The sequence below is a fragment of the Aplysia californica genome, unplaced genomic scaffold (genome assembly GCF_000002075.1).
Source record: "Aplysia californica isolate F4 #8 unplaced genomic scaffold, AplCal3.0 scaffold00308, whole genome shotgun sequence".
Lineage (NCBI taxonomy): Eukaryota > Metazoa > Mollusca > Gastropoda > Aplysiida > Aplysiidae > Aplysia > Aplysia californica.
The window spans coordinates 465,250-485,608 of NW_004797578.1; the positions used below are offsets into that span (position 1 = coordinate 465,250).

Genomic DNA, 20,359 nt, shown 5'->3' on the forward strand with positions numbered 1-20,359 from the left:
GTAACTCTGTTCGCAAAGAGTGCGCTTTTGTGAAGAGGGCGCCACCAAATTTTGAGGACACTTTTTTAATTGGCTCAAAGAGAGAAGTGGCCCATCTTGTTATGTACTATCATTGGTATTAGTCTTATCCATTATCTGCCCACAATGACAAATAACTTATTCACCTGCTGCCCTTTTCTTTCACTGTGTCAAAAATAAGTACCTGATACTTTAATTTAGCTGCTTTTTAAACGTTTTCATCTAGTCAGATCTTATAATGGAAGAAAACAAAGATAATTTTGACTTGATTCAAGTCTTTTGACACAGAAAATTCGACGTATTCCCCAAAGATCGCAGTGTACGATCTCTGGTTATTTGTAATCGTTTTGTGCAGGCAGTTAGATGTATAGTAGTTAACAGTCAGCAGTTCGTAAACAAACCAGCATGGTAATGATGGCATGGTTCCTTGAGCAGTGTTTTTGTTCTATTTCAATTTCACGAGTCTGAGTCCCGTCGGCACTTTATTTTTTTGTCCTCAGGTTTTTTAAAGTATTTCCAAAATGCCCAAACCTAAGCGCTATTTTGAGTACAGCGAAAAGAAGTCCTTCGGTGGGAAGCAGAGACATGACGATGGTGGCGGTGGTGAACACAATCCGTCCCGCGAGAGACGAGGAGTCCTCTCTGAGGAGGTTATGTCTTACTATAGACAAGTCTCCGCAACTTTAGAAACAGGTTTTGATGAAGATAATCCAGAAGTCAAAGGTAAGCTCTAATTTTGCAACCTCATACTCGTTGAAAGAATTAAATCTCTCTCTCTCTCTCTCTCTCTCTCTCTCTCTCTCTCTCTCTCTCTCTCTCTCTCTCCCCCCCCCCCCCCCCTCTCTTCTCTCTCTCTCAAATATTTCTTCCATGTTGATATGTCTGTTCCCATAACTTTATGATGATTCATTGTTTGTAGCTCTCTGTACCAGCCAAAGAGGAATCATTTTGTGATAGATTTTAAATGTTCTTGTTTCAGATCAGTTCCTGGCCAATGTTTTCTCTTCTTTGAAAGACGAGTGTGTGTCCGTGTCACAGAACCAGACTGTGAGCAAGATCCTGGAGGTTCTCCTCTCTCACAGTCCTGCCAGCCACATGCGCCCTGTGTTCTGCAAGTTCTGCAAGGAGCTCACCATTGTTGTATTTGATGCCTTCGCCAGCCATGTGTTCCAGGCACTCATCCAGTACTTACCGCTCATGTTTGTACAGAAGGACGAGGAAGATGATGAAGAGATGATCAAGCAAGTAAAAGTAAGTGTCGTGTTTGCTCTGTGCTGCCACATTTCGCAACCTAAGTGCTTTGTTGTCGCCTGTCCTTTTTTTTTAAAAGTGAAAGCGCTGGGGTCGCGATTTGTTTTTGAAAGCTCTTTTACACGTGATAAATTTTTCTGTTTAAATAGACGGGTAAAATCTGTGTGAACTCATTGTGGAGGCATGGAGGTCAAATTCTTAAATGTTTGTGTCTCAATGTGAGACTGTCCCATTCAGCAGTATTTGAATCAGCTACTCTAACAATAGTGAAGTAATATTCAATCTTAAAATGAATTCTTACTTAAATTCTTCCATAAATTTATTAAAATTACGTCTCCTTTGATTTTTAACAATGTCTAGTGATTTTGACTTTTTGGGTGCAAGCAAGGCTCTATTTATTTCTACCCATTTTCCCAATTGACTTATTATGGACCCATTCTTCTGCCATAGAAATATAAGAACATTTTTTTGAAGGGGGGATGCATTTGGACCGCTTGATACAGTAACAGGAGGATCAGATCTGAGAACCACATTCTTAGTATTCAATGATTAAAATGCTGTGCAGCGTAGCGCACCTACTCCTAATACTCCTATGTTGGAAACCTTAGGTGTGTATACATTAAATGATAGCTTGTCACTGCATGAAAAGATTGGCGATGAAAACTTGATCTGTGGTTGAGCATTTTTTTAGAATCAATACCCAGCCCATGATTCAAGGATTGCCAGATTTTCAATGTCACTACTTCCCATGCTCCCTCAGTTCTTCAAATATGCCATTCAGTACATGCTCTCTTCCAATGTCTTTAGATCCGGAGCTATTCATTTCATTGTTGAACTGCTAGCTTTAGATTGATTGGAGTCTCTTTTATTGTTATCTAGAATAATATTGAAGAATTATTATCTCCGCTGTCTATCTAAAAAAGAAGCTGCTAAGTGGCTTATTTAGCACTTTTTTGTTTCATCTTAAAGCCTTGAAAAAAAACAACAACTCTAAAACACACAGTAAACTTCTTTCAAATGCACTAATTTTAGAACACACATAGTTTTTCTTCCATTTCTAATGTCTCATGAAAGGCTGGACCAGATAAGAGAAGAAACTATTCTTTACTACAAAGCATGACCCCCAACATCTACTGAGAAGATGAACTACAGCAATGTCACAAATTCTACGTCTCGCCAGTAGACGTGTCAACTTCTCAGAATTTATTCTTTTTTTTTTTTTCTTCCTTTTTTCTTTTTCAGGAATCCGCTCAAGTGCTGTTCTCCTTCATGGAGTCTCACCTTCGGGACATTATGACTCATGTCTATGGTAGTCATGTTCTTCGTACTTTGCTCGAGGTCTTGGGGGGAGTTGTTGTCACAGATGATATTGTACGAAGTCGTGTTTCCCGAAGTCAGAGCATGAAAAAAGTTGGTAAGTCCTGCTCTGATTTGTTTTTGCTGAAAGTAGTTGCAATGCCTGGTTTCTGGTTACTGTTTCAATGGTTCATTAGAGAGGGTTGCTTGTTTGCTCTGTCTTAAGTTCTAGACATGTAATTTAGAGGTTTTACCTCAACTGATTTTTCTGTCTTTCCCTGTATTATAACTCTTTCCCTCTTTGCTAGTGTTTCTTTTAACTCGAACTGGAATACTTAAGATGTACTAAGAAGGTTATAGTCTAATAGTGAAATAAGAAAATAAAGCTCTTTTCTTTTTTCTTAGCATCTTATCAAACATTTATTATGATGAGTCACTGATAGGAACTCTTTGATTGATGTCATAGTCATAGATATGTTTGTTTTTCTTGAGGTTTGAGCCTTTTGATGAGCCTTGTGCAGTCAAACCTGCCCTGACGGCCACCTGTACAAATGGCCACTTTCCATTCCCCCTTGCGTTTTTTCTGTATATAATTTAACTGTATAAAGCGGGCACCTGTCCAACACGGCCACGGCCACCATATTTTAACACACAACCCCTATCACACTAAGCAATAACACCTGTCTTAGACGGCCACCTTAGTGGCTCCATTACGTTTTGTCATAAATTGTGCATTGGCCCCTGGCGTTGTTGTGAGCGAGCCGTCATAATTCAATCACCTGTCGTTTTTGTTAGGTAGTCCCTCCAACCGATCATGTTGCGTAGGCCCCTCCCACTGTTGACCAATAGCAACCAATTTTCAGCTGCTTGTGAGGTAAACCTGTGATCCCTCATATACCATAAGCCCCGCCCAGAACTCATACACAAATCGTAAGTGAGATGAGTGGTCACTGTTTACCCAGTTTGTAACAAAGTAACACAGGACGTCAACATGAACTTGTGACAGAAGCGTCGCTCGTTCTCAGAGGGGTGGCGACCCATGTGTTTGTTTTAACATGGCACTCGGTCTTCCTCGTCTTATACATTGCATTTTATTGTCACCCTTGTGCAAAATCAGCAACAAAATATTAATTACAAACAAAATACAAACCACCACCAACAACAATGCGGCTACTTTCGATTGGAACCTCAGATGGGAATGGTTTGTTTTCTTCATTTTGATCAGTCCTGCCTAAGACGGCCACCTGTCTTATACTGCCACTTTTCTCCTTGACAATGGGTGGCCGTCTTACACAGGTTTGACTGTACTTTCCTTTTACCTTCTATTTTCAGTGTCCATGATTTAACAATGCTTATTAATTATAGAATGTAACCTCGATGGATCATTTCCTGAATTTTCTACTTTGTCCAGCCGACAGACCTGAAGTTGACAGTGGTGTTTTGAAATCATTTAGCGAGGAGCAGAAGTCCTGGTTTGAGACACTCTCACAGAAGTTGATCAAGCTGTGCAATTATGAAGGTTTGTATTGTGTTCTTTACAGCTGTTGTGCTTTTCTCATGTGAATAGAACAAGGGAGGTTCCCACTTCTTTACTCTCCCTAATTGTTGCAGTCTATCAGTCTTGCTTTCTACTTGCACTGTATGACTTTACTGCCTCTTTCTGTTGTTTCTGTCTGTTGGTCAAGCTTTCTACTAGCGCAAACTGATTGTCATTGTATTTAATAACTTGTGTGTGGGACGAGGGTTGCCTCTCTGTAGTGGCAAAAGAAAGTTGTACACCCTCATGATTATGAGCATTGATCTTTGTTCTCTCTTGGCATTTTTGTTCAACTTCAGATTTGGTCTCTCTTGTGTGTGGGTGGTTGGTGGGTGCTCTGGTGTTTTTTGCTCCTTCTTTCCTTTCAAACATCTGTCGTCCTTATCTCCCCTCCTTCTATTTTGTGTTTGTTACTCTCTTGTAACACCTCTAATCTTCAGCAGTTATATGACCTTATTATGTTGCAAGTGCCGTATTTTCTTACTAAAACAAACAAACCTCTCTTTTGCTTCAATAATAATCGCAGACTCTGTATGCAGTTATAGAAAGTGTATGTGCTGTGTGCCCTATGGTGATGGAATGTATGAATGTGTGTCAAAATAGGTCAGTATAATATGTGTTAGGAAATGCTTTAGTACAGCTTGTAACTGTTTGCTATATTATATTTTTTCTGTGGGTGGTTGGCGGGTGCTCTGGTGTGGTTTGCTTCTTCTTTCCTATGAAACATCTATCGTACTTATCTCCCCTTCTTCTTTTTTATGTTTGTTACTCTCTTGTAACACCTCTAATCTTCTGGCGCTCCTATAACCTAATGCAGTTGCGAACGCCCTAAAACCTCTACTAAAACTAAAACTAAACATACCTCTTCTTATTGTCCAGATCACCTGAGCGACAATAATTACAGCCCAGTGCTCCAAACAGTTCTGCTGATTCTGAGCAAAACTTCCCCATCTGAGTATGACAAATTGGTTGACACCATATTAGAAAAGACCTGCATGCTGGCAAATCAGGAAGATATTCCAGCTGATGACATTGTAAACAGGTTTGTTATAACACATAATGTTAGAGAACTCGGGATATTAGGGAGAGAGAAATTTCTGCCCACCCCCTTTTACCCCTCCTCTGGGCTTCTGACTCTTTCTACTGCTACTCCTTGGCTCCTTCTTACTGCTGTCTTTCAACCGTACCCCTGATCTTCTGGTAGGAAATATCTACATCTAGCCTTCTCGGACAAGGGTGAAAAGTCTCGGAGGTCTCATGCGCAAGTTGCACATGTTAAAGATCCCTTGGTGGCCAAAAGTCGATAAGAGTAGGCTTCGGCTGCCACCCGGGAAAAATTCAAAATTTTCTACCTACTGAAAATGTTCAATGTGTCCCCCCGCCTGTGCTCATATGGCTGTATGCAGTTGCGAGCGCTGTAAAACACTTACCAAAAAGAATATATAAATAAGTTGTCCTACTAGCTTTCTCCTATGAGTATGAGGGTGAAGTTCTGAGACGAACTCATCTCTTTCCTATGACCCAGAAAATCATTTAGCAATCAGTAAGTTAAATGCTGTCAGGAATATATATATAAAAACACACTAGAAATGTTTCACAACTTGAAAAAAAAAATGTGTTTTGTAATACACTTTATACATTTCTAAAATATTTTGTAGCTTTTAAGTTGTTGTGTTAGACTGCAATTGGGGATTTTAAAATAACTTTTGTTTGTCAAATAGAGAAAAATAGTCTTTGTTTATTAGTCGACTATAAGAGAAATAAGTAGGCAGATTGTGGTAAATGCTCCAAGTGAAGACATCTGTTCCTTTTTTTTTTTATTGTTGTTGTTCTTATTTATCTGAAATTTTATTTCGTAAGTTTTTGTTCACAAATTCTTTTTACTGATCACTCAATTTTTTTGTTCAAACTTAACTTTTAAGTTGGTTGGGCTTTTGGTGGGGGTTTGTGGTATTTTTTGGGTGTGTTTTTTTTTTGTTTGGGGTTTTTTTGGAACAATTTTGTGATGTATCGTTGCAGATTACCTCTTCTTGTCCAGGATAACATTGGCTCTTTCGTTGTGGAGCTGATCATCTCTCTGAGTTCTGGGCCCAGGTTTGAGGAGCTTTACAACTTACTCTTCAAAGGAAAGCTGCTGTTTTTTGCTGTTCATCCATTTGCAAATTATGTTCTTCAGAAAATGTTGTCAACAATCTCTGAGAAAAAACTGGTATGTTGTGGTGATTTTTGACATGTGTGTTGGGGTAGGGGGGAAATTGGTGGGGAAACTGCTTTGCGTATTGCCTAATTTGACTCGTCGTAATTGCTTTCTTCCCTGCTGTGTATGCATGGGTATGGCAGTGTTAAAGGCATTGCTGGTGAAAATTTCACCTTTTGAAGTTTACATTTGAAGGCCTTAGTTAATGGAAAAGCAATCACCAGTTTAGTTTTGTATGGAAATAAAATTAAATGTGCTTTGTTTTCTAACATGAATCAAATCCACAGAATTGATAAGTAGATGATATTCAGTCCTTGTCATGAAATCAAATTGAAGAGCACAGGGGAGAAACTACGGTAGTCACAAACTGGAAATTGTGAGGGTGCCGATTTTAAAAGATTGTGGACTCATAACGTCATATTTGTTTGACTTGTGGTTTATTGTTAAGTGTTGTTGAATGAGAAATCTAACAACTGTAATCAACCAACAGTTGAACAGAAATTCGGTTATGAGACAACAAGCGTTCAAAATTGGTATCCGGGCGATTTTCTGTTTGTGACTACCGTCGCTTTCCCCCTGTAGTCTTCAATTGTATTTGACAGACTGGCTGAGTTGAGAATGCTGTGCTTTTAGGAAGAAGTTAATGTGAACTATACTGGTTATTGGTCTCTTGGCTGTATCATTTCCTAATTTTGTCTCAGAATTTGAATTGGATTTAATTTGGTGGGTGGTCGGCGGGTGCTCTGGTGTGGTTTGCTTCTTCTTTCCTATCAAACATCTGTCGTCTTTATTTCCCCTCCTTCTTTTTTGTGTTTGTTACTCTCTTGTAACACCTCTAATCTTCGGCACTTATATTATACGACCTTATTGTGTTGCAAGTGCCGTAATACTCTTACTGAAATGAAAAAACATTTAATTTGAAGTACTGATGATGAATTTTTGGAAAGCCGTCTTTATCTAAAGTGTTTTGGTTGTGGGTCCTATAGATGCAGAATATCCTTGACGACATCAGCAAGTACATTGAGGATATCCTGGCTGTGAACCACTGCGGTATCGTCACAAAACTGGCCGAGGCCTGTCAGAGGACTGGGGTTGGGCAGGAGCAGTTTTTGCAGGTAATTGAAGGGTTCTCATAATAGTAATAATAAATAGCATTTGTATAGCGCATGTTCCTACTCGAAAGCAAGCTCTTTGTGCTTTACACTACATTATTACACCAGCAGACCATAGAACACTCAGAAACATTCTCAGCCTCCCGGGAAGCATGCAGTGCAAGCAGCTGGTTAAGTGCTCAAACACTAACAAACTGACAAGATCTTTCACTGTCTATAGCTGGGTACCCGTTCCCACCTGGTCAAGTGCTCAAACACTAACAAACTGACAAGATCTTTCACTGTCTATAGCTGGGTACCCATTCCCACCTGGGTGAAGTGAGGAAAATTCATGTAAAGCGTCTTTCCCGTGGGGTAAAGACTTAATGATGAAATAGGGCATGCCGTTAGCTCCGTTGATATTGTGCTGGGCTATGGTGTGAATGACCCAGATTTGTTTATGTATCTTTATTGGAAAGTTCTTGAATTTGGGTTGTTGGAGATATCAAGGCTCTCTGTCCTTTTGGCTTAGTCCGCTCATCAACCCCCGGGGCAGTGCTATTTCTGGGGTGCCTTGATAGTCGAAGCAGACTTTGTGCTGTTGAAGCTAGAGAAGTGAGCAGAGTAAGCCTGATTCCCTGTAAGGACTTCTCGGTTGACCTCCACCCCTTGGCGCTCATGTGACCTTCTGCAGTTGTGAGTGCCGTAAAAACTCTACTAAACCTAAACATTAGTCCTCTCAGAGATGGACAGTGAATTTGGAGGACTTGCCTGCCGTTTAAATAGCTTTACATTGTTAAGAGGGATGATAAACCCATTGTAATGATTTCAGATAGTGATGTTTCTATTTTACTTGCCTTAAAATGAGCTATGTAGATTTCATTCTTATTTTAAAGTGTCGATTGTCAGTAAAACCCTTAATTTGTTTGTGCTCAATTTGAAAAAAGCCAATTGCACAGACAAGGTTCTTCATAGTGACTCCTTATCTTATGTGTTATTGAAAAAGCTGTTCTCTCTTTTAGAAATAACATTGGTATGCATTTCCTCTACTCATTCTGTGATATGGGTCCTGAAATTGCCTGAAGTCTTTGAGGGTTGTTTTTGTTGGGTTTTTTTATTCATTGGATAACAGTAGATATGTTTGTAACAGAATTTGTTTCAGGTAATCTTGGTGATAAAAATAACTTGGTGCTTGATACCTATTTTTGTACTTCACTTATCAAACCACCCCCCCCCCCCCCCACCCCCCAGAACAAGAACTCATTGAGAAACATACATTATGACTGCACATACAATGTTTGTGGTTCTCAGGTCCTTATGTCGGCTTTTCACTGCTATGAGCCAGAGTCAAAGCGGACCAAGATTGTGCCTCTCGTGGCATCATTCCAGACATATGAGGTTTTTTACAAGGCTGCTGAAGATTCAAAGGAAGAAGGGGCCAGTGTAAGTTATATGTGTGTTTTGAATATCTTTCGTTTCATATTTCAAATATAGCACTCCTGTTTCGTAATATTGGAATGCCTGACATGACTCCTTTAGGATTAAAAAATAAGTAAATCTAATCTAATTTTAGATTTGATTGAAACTGAGATCTCTCCATGATGGGTAAATAGGGATGCCTCATGTGTATATGCGATCAAAGTCCTACTTTGTTACTGTATGAAAGCATGAACTTATCAGTGCAAGTGTGATTAAAGCCACCTGTTAGCTCTCTTCATGACTACAAGAATTTCAGCATCACTGCAACCTGCACTCCCCCATCTTTCCAACTCAAACTCAAGTACATGCTCTCTTTCAGTTTTGTGGTTAGGCAACTGGGCTCGAAATCGTGAGATTGTGGGTTCGGGGGTTCGAGCCTCAGCTCGGTCCGACGTTGTGTCCCTGGGAAAGGCACTTTACACGAACTTCCCACTTGGCTCGGTCCTATCGGAGGCGGACGTTAAACTAGGAGGTCCCGCCCCTTAAATAACCTAATAGTGTTGATAGGGGCGTTAAACCTATACCGGGGTCTCTCGTGGCCTAGAGGTTAAGGTGTTGGCCTCTCATTCAAAGGTCCCGGGTTCGAATCCGGGTAGCGACCAAAAAATTTTCTTCTCTGAAATTGTCTCCTTTCACCTCCTTTCCTGCTCTCTAGCAATGTTCTGTTGTCTGCTTTCATTTCCACTTTCTGCCCACCACCCCCTCACCTCCTTTGCCCCCTCCTCTGGGCTCCTGACTCTTTCTGCAGCCTTTCTACTGTTACTCATTGGCTCCTCCTTACTACTGTCTTTCTGCCACACCCCTGATCTTCTGGTAAGAAAGATCTACACCTAGCCTTTTCGGACAAGGGCGAAAAATCTCGGAGGGCCCGTGTGCAAGTTGCGCACGTTAAAGATCCCTTGGTGGTCTAAAATCGATAAGAGTAGGCTTCGGCCGCCACTCGGGCAAAATTCAAAATTTCCTACCAACTGAAAATATTAGGTGTGTCCCGCGAGCTCATATGACCTTATGTAGTTGCGAGCGCCGTAAAACACTTTACAAAAACAAAAAACCTATACCAGTTGTTTTTTTCAGTTTTGTTCTCTATTTTGAGGCCCATCTATAAATTTTAATTTATTTCTTCAATGATTTTTTTCTTGCATGCTGTTTCGTATTGGTCAATACTGAAACCTAAAAATGTTTTTTGAAAGTTGATTTTCTAGCCTGTCCACAATCCCAAACCAGGATTGTTTTTCTCCCTTTTTCTTACATATATGGTAAGGGACAAATAGAAATGAACATGTGCAAACTGTGAAATACCCCACATAAGGAACCTCCCAACCGAAAATGCCCCTTAGCAAGGATGTAGTTATATCACAGCGTCACTGACACAGTTTAGGTCTATGTATACCCACATATATATATTATAATCTGTCTAATGCTATACATGATATATAGGTCTATATAGAGAGCGAAATTATATAAGTATACACACTTGCATTCAATAAAAATAATAATCATTTATATAAATGTGTTGGGGTGCTCTGTCACTGCTGGAAAATTAATGGCTACCTGTAGAAAATTTGAAGTTAACTTGGCAGTCACCCTGGCACTGATTTGTTGCTGATCCTGATTTTTTAATTTTTTATCACCCCTGAGATCCTGATTTTTAGGTTTCATAGAGTGGCAAATCTACATATATGTACAAATATATATGTGTGTGTGTAAATGTTTATGCCTTTGTCGCTTTTTTTCATGGAATTAAATATATATGTATCTCCCTAATCTCTCCACTTTTTCTGGCTTCCAGGCTCTGCTCAAAACTGTCAGCTACCATGGTTCTATGATCCTGCAGCAGCTGTTGCAGTTTTCGAAACCAGTTACCGTGGTGATGAGTGTTCTAGAGCTGTCGGCTGCAGAGCTCCTGTTCTTGGCATGTAACCACAAGGGCAGTCACGTGGTGGATGTTTTCTTCCAGAGCCCCACCGTGAAGGACAAACACAAGGACACTCTTGTGAAGAAACTTGTGGTAGGGGAAGTTTGTCTTTATTGCTTTTTAAAAAAAATTATTTTCTTGGAAAGTTATTCATGATCAAGGTTTAATGTCCTACTATACTTAATCAAGGTCACCGGAGTGGGTGGTTGGCGGATGCTCTGGTGTGGTTTGCTTCTTCTTTCCTATCAAACATCTATCGTCCTTATCTCCCCTTCTTTTTTTTATGTTTGTTACCCTCTTGTAACACCTCTGATCTTCTGGCGCTCATAGGACCTTATACAGTTGCGAGTGCCGGAAAACCTCTACTAAAACAAAACAAAAGAAAAATTCTTTTCTGGGAAAGTTGTTCATGATGAAGGTTTAATGTCCTACTGTACTTAATCAAAGTCACCGGTGTCTGTGCTGTAATGGCTATGCTGTTCATCATTGCACACAGGTGTGAGATCGATTCCTTTGTGGAGGGGAAGTTATTTTATCAAGTGCCCTCCTCTGCCATGGCTCTCAATATTCCGCTATTTAGCGGATTTGCGCTACTATTTCCTCCGCTAAACCACCACTTTCTGTACATAATCAAAATTGCAAATACTATTTGGTAAGTGACTGTTTTACTTGAAATTATTTTCCAAACCCTCAAATTAGTATAAAATAACATTGTTTTGATAAATTTATAGTTTTTATTTCAGCATTCTAGGATTAAACGGTTTAATAATAATAATGGTTGTTTTTTAAAAAATGGTCTTCTGTCGCCATCACGCGGAAAGTTCCTCTTTTTAAAAATTCTGAGTTGAGACCCATGGTTGTAAGGTATCGTGGAAATTAGACTTGTAAATGTTATTCGTATCGCAGACACACACACCGCACGCACACACACACACACACACACATGTTCATCACTCCGAAGGTCCTATGGGTTTGTTTTTGCAGCATATTCCCCATTATTCCCCTATTTTCACAATGGTTTAGTTTCAGAGGGGGTCAAACTTTTGTTTTTCTTGTATTTCCAACTGATTTTATAAGTTTTGTGAACATTTAGATATGTGGAGATCTCACGCCGTCTTATGTACACTTGTTGATTTTTTTTTAAAATTTCTTTTAGCTTGTTATATCAGTTTTAGTTTTAGTAGAGGTTTTCCGGCGCTCGCTACTGCATAACGTCTTATGAGCGCCAGAAGATTAGAGGTGTTACAAGAGAGTAACAAACATAAAAAGAAGAAGGGGAGATCAGGACGATAGATGTTTGATAGGAAAGGAGCAAATCACACCAGAGCACCCGTCAGCAACCCACACTTGTTATATTGGTTTCTGATTTTGTTATCAAATGAAGGCTGTGTCATGTACTTTTCAGTGTATTTTCATCTTTTGTTAACCTGCATGAAATCTACTCTTGTTTTGTTCTCAGGGTCTGTACATCAACATGGCCTGTAACAAAGTCGGATCTCGTTGTCTGGAAAACATCTGGAAGCTGGTCTCCATTCCGCTACGAGTCCTCATCGCTGAAGATCTAAGCAAGGTTCTTTTCCTACATCCTTCGTATATTTTTGTATCTGTCTCTGTCTGTTTCGTTAATTCAATAAAATGGGAAAAACTGACAACGCTTATCAATTACCCTCCTTCCTGCCCCTGACATATGAATTATTGCTTTGGTTTATCTTTGTGAAATTAAGATTTTATGCAGCTTGATTCTGATGTTGTGTATTGATGTGAGGCGTTAAGACCAGAAATAGATGACATCTCTCATTTTTTAGCTGTGGGGTAAGGTTGTTGATACCTTTGTAGTTTGATTCATTTTTATGGGTTTTTTCCTTGACATTGAACTGGAATGTGGTGTATATGTTTCTTGTTGTACTTGGAAGACTCCAGTTTGTATATTCCCTGGGAAGGTATTTTAAAAAATGTATTATCTCCATCTAAATAATGAAAGGCTGAACCTGGATTGGCCTTACAGGCAGTTTAGAAGCAGCCTGTCTCATAAATTGTGTGAATTTGATCACCTTCCTTGAGACAGCTAAATTGAGTCTAAGTGATGAAATTACTTGTAGTTTAGAAGCACTAGATTTTATTACTCTGCCATTTTTTAGTGGTGTTTTCACCGTTCTTCTGACCTGTAACTTTTCCTCTTCCCCCCAGTACAATGAGAGACTGGAGGGGGACTTCTCTGGCAGGTTCATTTTCAACAACTTTGCCCTGCACAAATTTGTGACCCGCCGTAAAGAGTGGAGGGAAATTCAAGGGGCAAACTCAAAGAAGAAACAGCTCCTGAAAGGCATTTTGGAAGGTATGTTTGAATTTCTGTGTCATTTATGTCTGTTACTCCTCTAGACAACCTTCTAGGTGAACCTCGTATAACTTAATGTAAACGAGGCCCTTAACCCATTACACCCTAACTTGTCCAGGATCTCCTGGAAATTTCTTTACACTCTCCACCGTAAACTGCCTGGAATCACCCACCGCCCCCTTAACTCTTTATCTCCGGCAAGCCGCTCTCAGCGGCTCACGGTCAGAATCACTGTGCTGGTGAGTCGCTGACAGCGGCTCGTCCACATTCCTTTACGGCTTCGACGTCATATTGCTTTTTGGCAATTGCTGAAAACAGGTATCTTTTATCGGAAGTTCATTCTTTAGATGAAGAACTATCAAAATAAGCTTACTTGTTTTGATTTAATGACCAATTTAGTGACGATTTTGTCATTTTTAGATACAGTCAGAGATGGCAACCAATACGATTTTACGTATTTTAGTATTTTTTGCCGAAAATACGCGAATACGACTTTTCATGAAAAAATATGCATCCTGGAATGCGAAAAATATGGGATTCAGCTCGGGCGAATAAACCTAATTATCCCAAGTCCCATCTTTTGTCAAAATAGTATCAATACCGCAGAACTGGAATATTTGAAAACCAAGTCCGATAAGGTCAGTAAGTTCATTTTTGCCGGTCGCGATCGTGATATTAGGCAGCACCAGAGGACAAAGACTTGGAAGCACATTTCAGAATTTTGATTAGAGCTTTCTGCAAAGTGCGCTTTGGTGCAGGCCGGGTGCGGAATCGGGACCCTTCATACTTTGCAAGTCTGTGTTATTGAAATAAAGTGTTCACGTTTCATTGGATGGGTGATTGTAAATTATACCTACAGTATGTTGTAGCTTTCTGTTCAAGACTGGCAGATTTTCAGTGTCACTGCATCTTGCCCTCCCACAGTTGTTACTACTCTCACAGTGCACGGGTCTACTTGAGCCATTCAAGTCATTACTTTTCTCTGAGTTTGAACAATAATTTGAGTCTGTTAGTTCATATTATGAATCATGGACACCCAGACTGGTTCTTGATAGTCAAAATTCTTGTTCAAGGCCCTTCCGAACTCTCAAAGCAGGATTTATTTTTTTCATAATAATGAGAGGAAAATATTAGCGGTATATAATAGACTGAAATACTTAAGTCAAACAAGACCCCAGTACGACACTGAACACTGACATGTTGTTGACTGGGTACATGTATGTTGTATGTGTGTGTGCTCCCTATTTCGAGCTGGTGAGCTAGTGATTTTTTTTCAGGAAATATTGCCGGACACCCTGAACATTTTACTATCACTAGTTGGTCGGTCGTGGGGAATACACATTTTCCCCTGAAAATACACATTTTCATATGTCCCAATACTCATTTCGGCTTTCTGTGGTTGGCATCTCTGTCTGTATCATCCCTTGTGGTCATACTGACCCTATGCATTCCAATCTCTTGCCATTGCTCTATTAGTAATAATCTTTGCTTGAGATTCAGACCTCCTAAATTATCTAAATTGTGTCAGTGGAGTTGAGGCGCTTAAAACTCCTGCATTTAAAAATGCTTGAGGTTTACAAAATGGAAGAGAATCTGGGATAGTTTTTGTGGCCAGTTGCTTTTGTCATTTACAGGCTTTCTCATGGTTTGGGTCTAGATCTAGACTAGATTGTGCCTTTGTTCCTTCTTGCCCTTTTGAGATTTTGTTTTTTTTTACGTTTTCTTTACCTGAAATTATAGAGAAAGAGACTTGGTGAGCTTTTGAAGACAGCAATGAAAGGCATCTTTTTTTTATTCCTGAATGAGAAACAATGTACCATCTTCTTTTTCATAATCTTCAAATGTTTTGAGTCTTAAGATGTTCTTTTTTCTTTTTTAGGAAAACAGCCCAAGAAAATGAAAGAGAAGAAAAAACCTTCCAGTCAACTTGCAGTTGAGGAAACTGAGGTAATTGCAGTATTTATACTTTCATTTTGTGTTCGTGTCACTGACCATGTCAATTGTTGAGATTTAGTTGGCAGATTTGGTGAAATTCCCATGTCTCGGGGACGATGGTTACATAACAGCTTTGTAGTTCTTCGAATTGTTGAATTTGAACTTTCCTATGCTGCATTTGAACTGACAATAATAATAAATAGCATTTGTATAGCGCATATCCCCGCTCAACAGCAGGCTCTATGCGCTTTACACTATATTATTACCCCAGCAGACCATAGAACACTCCGAAACATTCTCTGCTTCCCGGGAAGCATACAGTGCAAGCAGCTGATTAAGTTCTCAAACACTAACAAACTGACAAGATCTTTCGATGTCTATAGCCGGGTACCCATTCTGACCAGGGTGAAGTGAGGAAAATTTGTGTAAAGTGCCTTTCCCAAGGACACAACGTCGGGCCTCTGACGGGATTCGAACCCACGACCTTACGGTTGTGAGTCCGAGAGCCTAACATGGCGGGTTTGGCAAGAAAGCCCGTGCTTCCACAGGTCACGGGGTCATTTACCTGCGCCGCCAGGGATTTCCTTTATCAGCCGAACACCGGCAGCGCTCTTGGGTTTTTTTTTGCAAAGTTTATCAACACATTGAGCCAAAGCTAATGTAAGCCCGGACAACACAGCAGACGAGTCAGCCTAGAGAACTTTCTTTCTGATCGCCAACGCCGAGCTGTCAATATCGCTAACGTTTGAGAAAGAAACTTGATTCGACTTTTGATCAAGTAAGACTTAAAGGTCATGTGACAGTAAGTTACAGCATTTTTTTAAAGTCATGTTGCCATTGTGTGTTTTTTACTCTCTGTATAATGCCTTTTCTTCTCTATCCTTCAACCATCTACCCCATCCCCTATTGCTTTTTGCCGTCCAATTTAATCTTTGGGGTAAACAAGCAGTGGTTCTTTTGTGGCCCGCTGTAAAATAGCTTTGTGGAAATTTTTTTTTTTTTTTTCGTTTCTCAGAACCCGACTGACTTTGTTGATGAGAGCAACGAGAAGAATCCCAGTCAGTCACTGGATGGTCCGCAACAAAAGAAGAAAAAGGAAAAGGCTGCCGTCTGTGAAGCTGTCATTGACCGGCTGCCCACATCTGGTGTTCTGGATGAGTCGAGCAATGTTGATAATGACGATAACAAAAAGAGTAGAAACAGGAAGAAGGAAAAGAAACGGGTAGTGAGAACTGCGGATAAGGCGAGTGATTCAGACACTGTACCTGTGAAAAAGAAAAGAAAACGAGATCAAGGGGAAAGTGTTGGGGATGAGGAAGAAGTTATTGTGTCTAAAAAGAAGAAGAAGAAACAGAAAAATGTTAGTGGCAGTAGCATTAAGAAGAATACAAATACTGAACGTGTGAAAAAGAAGAAACGAGATCAGGAGAAAAGTATTGAGGATGAGGAAGAGGTTATTGTGCCAAAGAAAAAGAAGAAGAAACAGAAAGATGTTCATGAATGATAATAGTAGGGATAAGAACAAGGGGGGAAAACAAAGATGAAGAAGAGAATAAGGTAAGAGATGGGGAGATGTTGTTGCATTTAACCCTTTCATTGCCAGGTTGTATGCGTTCCTGTCAGCACTGATTTTGAGCTGAGCTCGTTTCTCAGGACAGCAGCCTAATGTTTCAGTATTAGTGGACGCGCGGTCTAGATCTAGCGCTCTCATTACATATTTCAGACACTGGGTCTTTGATTGTCACTTTTCTTATCGGATCAGATTAACGAGTAAATGTCCTCTTTGGAAAGTGGTGGCACAGAGTCCCCCACATCGTATGGATGCGATAGTAAAACACAACGTACGGATAGGATTAAAAGAGCTGGAAGACCTTCAGCAGAGGCTGATGAAAAGTAACTTTTGAGGAATAAATTAGAGTATGTGGAATAGAGCCAGGAAAAAACAGGATGAGGTTGAGGTGGCTGTTGTAGAGAAAGACACTGCCTGCAGGTGGATAGGTGGGATATCGAGGGGAGTTCTGTGGACAGGTGGGATACTTACTTTACTTTCATGAGATATTGAGGAGAGTTCTGTGGACAGATGAGATACAGTGGAACTCGGATTCAACGAGGTCGCCAGGCCCCACCTAAAATCTCGTTGAATCCGAGTGTTTGTTATAGCAAACATGAGGTTTTGTGTAGATAATTACAGGCACTGAGCAAGTAATGTATAAAGGGAAGTCACAAATAGTGCCTGAAATGCCTGCATATTATGAGGTGTGTAAAAAAAAAAGACCGATTCGTTCGAATGCACACACCTGTGTCATCTCGATTGTTTACCCCAAAGTTGTGTTGCTGTGAAGAGCCAAGCATACGGCAACTTTTGATTCCATAGACAAGCGCACAATTCATTACGTAGATCTACGTCAAGAGTAGCTTATCATTGTAATAATGATCAGTTGCCGAGGGTTATTTTTATTGATTTTAAAGAAGAAGAAAAACGGGGATTCTATCTCATATCGTTGAATCCGAGTTCTTGTTGAATCCGAGTTCCACTGTACTTACTTTACTTTCATGGGATATTGAGGGGAGTTCTGCGGACAGGTGGGATATTGTGAGGGGAATTCCGATAAATTTATTGGGCACGAGGAAATATTTCACTTTTTATAATAATGGTGAAGTTGGATTTCACAAGGTACAGCAGAAAAATGTGGTTTCCAGATTTCCTTGTTGTTTTGTTATTATGCTAATTTCATGTAAATAAAAAAGTTCAAATTTATTTGCCTTTTGATTTTATTATTTTGTTTGTCCTCTTGTTGTAACCTTATGGTTCTAAACGTGTGTGACCCAAGTAGTCACTTTTCACATGATTTTGTGTCTTTTCGTTAACTCATCAGCCCTAGCAGTCTTCCCAGCTGGAGGTCAGCTAACACAGAGATGGGTTTGCATTTTTGCCAATATTTGAAACGATGTCATTTCCTGCTCCTTTCCTTTATTAACGCTGCTAACGCTAACCATTGAACATAATGGACTGAGAAGATCATTTTGAGATTCATCATTCTTTGAAGCATTCATTTTTGCACTTCTGTGTTTGCTGCATGAGTGAGGGATGTGTTTGGATGTGGAAACAAAAGTCCGAACATTCATTGGTGACATCATCAGATTAGAGGCTGGTTGGCTGGTCACTGGTCATGCTTGTAACTGTTGATGGAGAGGGGGGGTAAATGTATGTAAGTCTATATATTGAAATTGATAAGATAAATCTTAACTGTCCTGATCCTGTCAAATTGGTTTGTTGTTTCTCCACATACACTCATGCGCAAACTGACTCGCGTGTGCACACCCATCCACACACATTCTCTCACACCTCTTCTTCTCCATCCACATGTGTGCATATATAACTATACACGTGTGGTTGGCGGGTGCTCTGGTGTGGTTTGCTCCTTCTTTCCTATCAAACATCTATCGTCCTTATCTCACCTCCTTTTTTGTGTTTGCTACTCTCTTGTAACACTTCTATTCTTTGGCATTGATATGACCTTATTGTGTTGCAAGTGCCGTAAAATTCTTTTTAAAAAAAGAAAAGAAAAAAAGCATGTAACTACAATAATGCAATAGTATAGTATACTTAAGCATTGAAGAATATTGTAACAACAGGCAAGTTTGACGGAAAGAGAGGCAGAGGCAGACAGAGAGAAAAGATACTGGACTAGTTGACAACATGGCTAGGAGTGGCAAGAACAACAGACACCATTGCTGCAACGCGGGGCAGAGTGAAATGGAGGTCCATGATCGCCCACGCCAGTCGGCAAGGCACCGGATGATAGTATGCTTGCACTGACGAACAGGCTCAGTCACATACATGTACATAATATAAATGAACAATAATAAATATTGTTACCATTAATAAATAGCGTACACGCTAAATACTTTTTTCGTGTGTTTTTTTACGGCGCTCACAACTGCATAAGGTTATATGAGTGCGCGGGACCATTAAAATTAGACATTTTCAGTCGGTAGGAAATATTGAATTTTGCCAAGGTGGCGGCCGAAGCCTACTCTTTTCGATTTTAGACCACCAAGGGATCTTTAACGAGCGCAACTTGCACGCGGGACTCCGAAATTTTTTGCCCTTGTCCGTGAAGGTTAGGTGTAGATCTGTCCTACCTGAAGATAAGGAGTGTGGCTGAAAGACAGCAGTAAGAAGGAGCCAAGGAGTAACAGTAGAAAGAGTCAGGAGCCCAGAGGAGGGGGCGAAGGAGGTGAAGGGGTGGGGGCAGAAAGTGGAGACGAAAGCAGACAACAGAACATTGCTAGAGAGCAGGAAAGTGGATATGAAAGGAGACAATTTTAAAGGACAAGTTTCAGTCCCTATCTGGATTCGAACCCAGGACCTTTCTGTCCCCGTAAAATTATGCTAATTTAGATGGCCAAATTATTCCCCAAAAATGCCAAATTATGCAAAAATTATGCAAGTTATCGTAACACCATTCGCGACATGTTTTGCACTTTTTCAACACGAATTTTCATGATTTTCATGTTTTATGTACAGAAAAATTTAAAACAGAACATATCAGTATCACTAATTTGTTGTGTATTTGGAAAGAAAACAATACACATCAGTAAGAAAAAAACAACCAAAAAATATAATCTCTAACTTTCAGCTGTAGATCTAGATCTAGTTCTAATCTAGATCTATAGAGGAAAGAAAAATGTTTAAAAAAAAAAAAAGGAAATCTGGACCTCTGATGCTGGCACATTACTAAAACCAAGGACACCTGTCAAACATGAAACATCAGCATACATGAGAACAACAACTTTTGATGGATTGTAAAATTGAACTTGCTCAAGGAACAAAATCACAACTCAAAGGCCCTAACCAAGATCTTCTAACAAGGGAAATAACCAACTTTTTACTTACATGAGACTTATTACCAGAGACACTAAAATATAGAGACAGGTTCCTGTCTCTATATTTTAGTGTCTCTGTTATTACGGTAATTATTTCCCTTTAGTCACATGGCGAGGCGTTAATTGTTTTGTGAAAAAAAAGGGTAAAAAAAGCGAGGAATCCAAAATTATGCAAATGTTGCAGAATTACGCGAAAAAACGGGGCCGCACTATCGCATAATCCTACAGGGACAGACCTTTGAATGAGAGGCGAGCACCTTAACCTCTAGGCCACGAGAGCCCCCGTGGCGTCATTGCAGATTGCTCTTCTAGTCTTCTCCCTACCTGCAGTGTCCTGCAGTACATTATGTAGCCTACCTATCCATGAATGCTAAAGCACAACTGTTCATTACAGATGCATGATTTCTTTCTCTGC

At 40.0% G+C, this 20,359-nt stretch overlaps 1 protein-coding gene across 2 annotated transcripts; it reads left to right on the forward strand.

Moving 5' to 3' along the window:
• Positions 1 to 388: 388 nt before the first annotated feature.
• On the forward strand, positions 389 to 17,812 carry LOC101859254 (nucleolar protein 9). 2 transcript variants are annotated; one of them, XR_220640.3, is made up of 14 exons: positions 389 to 741; positions 998 to 1,269; positions 2,512 to 2,683; positions 3,977 to 4,084; positions 4,982 to 5,144; positions 6,122 to 6,311; positions 7,286 to 7,414; positions 8,702 to 8,833; positions 10,659 to 10,877; positions 12,244 to 12,354; positions 12,972 to 13,119; positions 14,999 to 15,066; positions 16,070 to 17,082; positions 17,638 to 17,812. XR_220640.3 is itself a non-coding variant. In XM_005102008.3 (13 exons), exons 1-13 carry the CDS (start codon positions 540 to 542, stop codon positions 16,556 to 16,558), a joined length of 2,403 nt encoding a protein of 800 aa, XP_005102065.1. In that variant the 5' UTR covers positions 389 to 539; the 3' UTR covers positions 16,559 to 17,214. The 2 variants fall into 2 exon arrangements, 1 of the variants encoding a protein (XP_005102065.1); XM_005102008.3 differs by lacking the exon at positions 17,638 to 17,812 and having other exon boundaries at positions 16,070 to 17,214.
• The last annotated feature ends 2,547 nt before the right edge of the window (positions 17,813 to 20,359 follow it).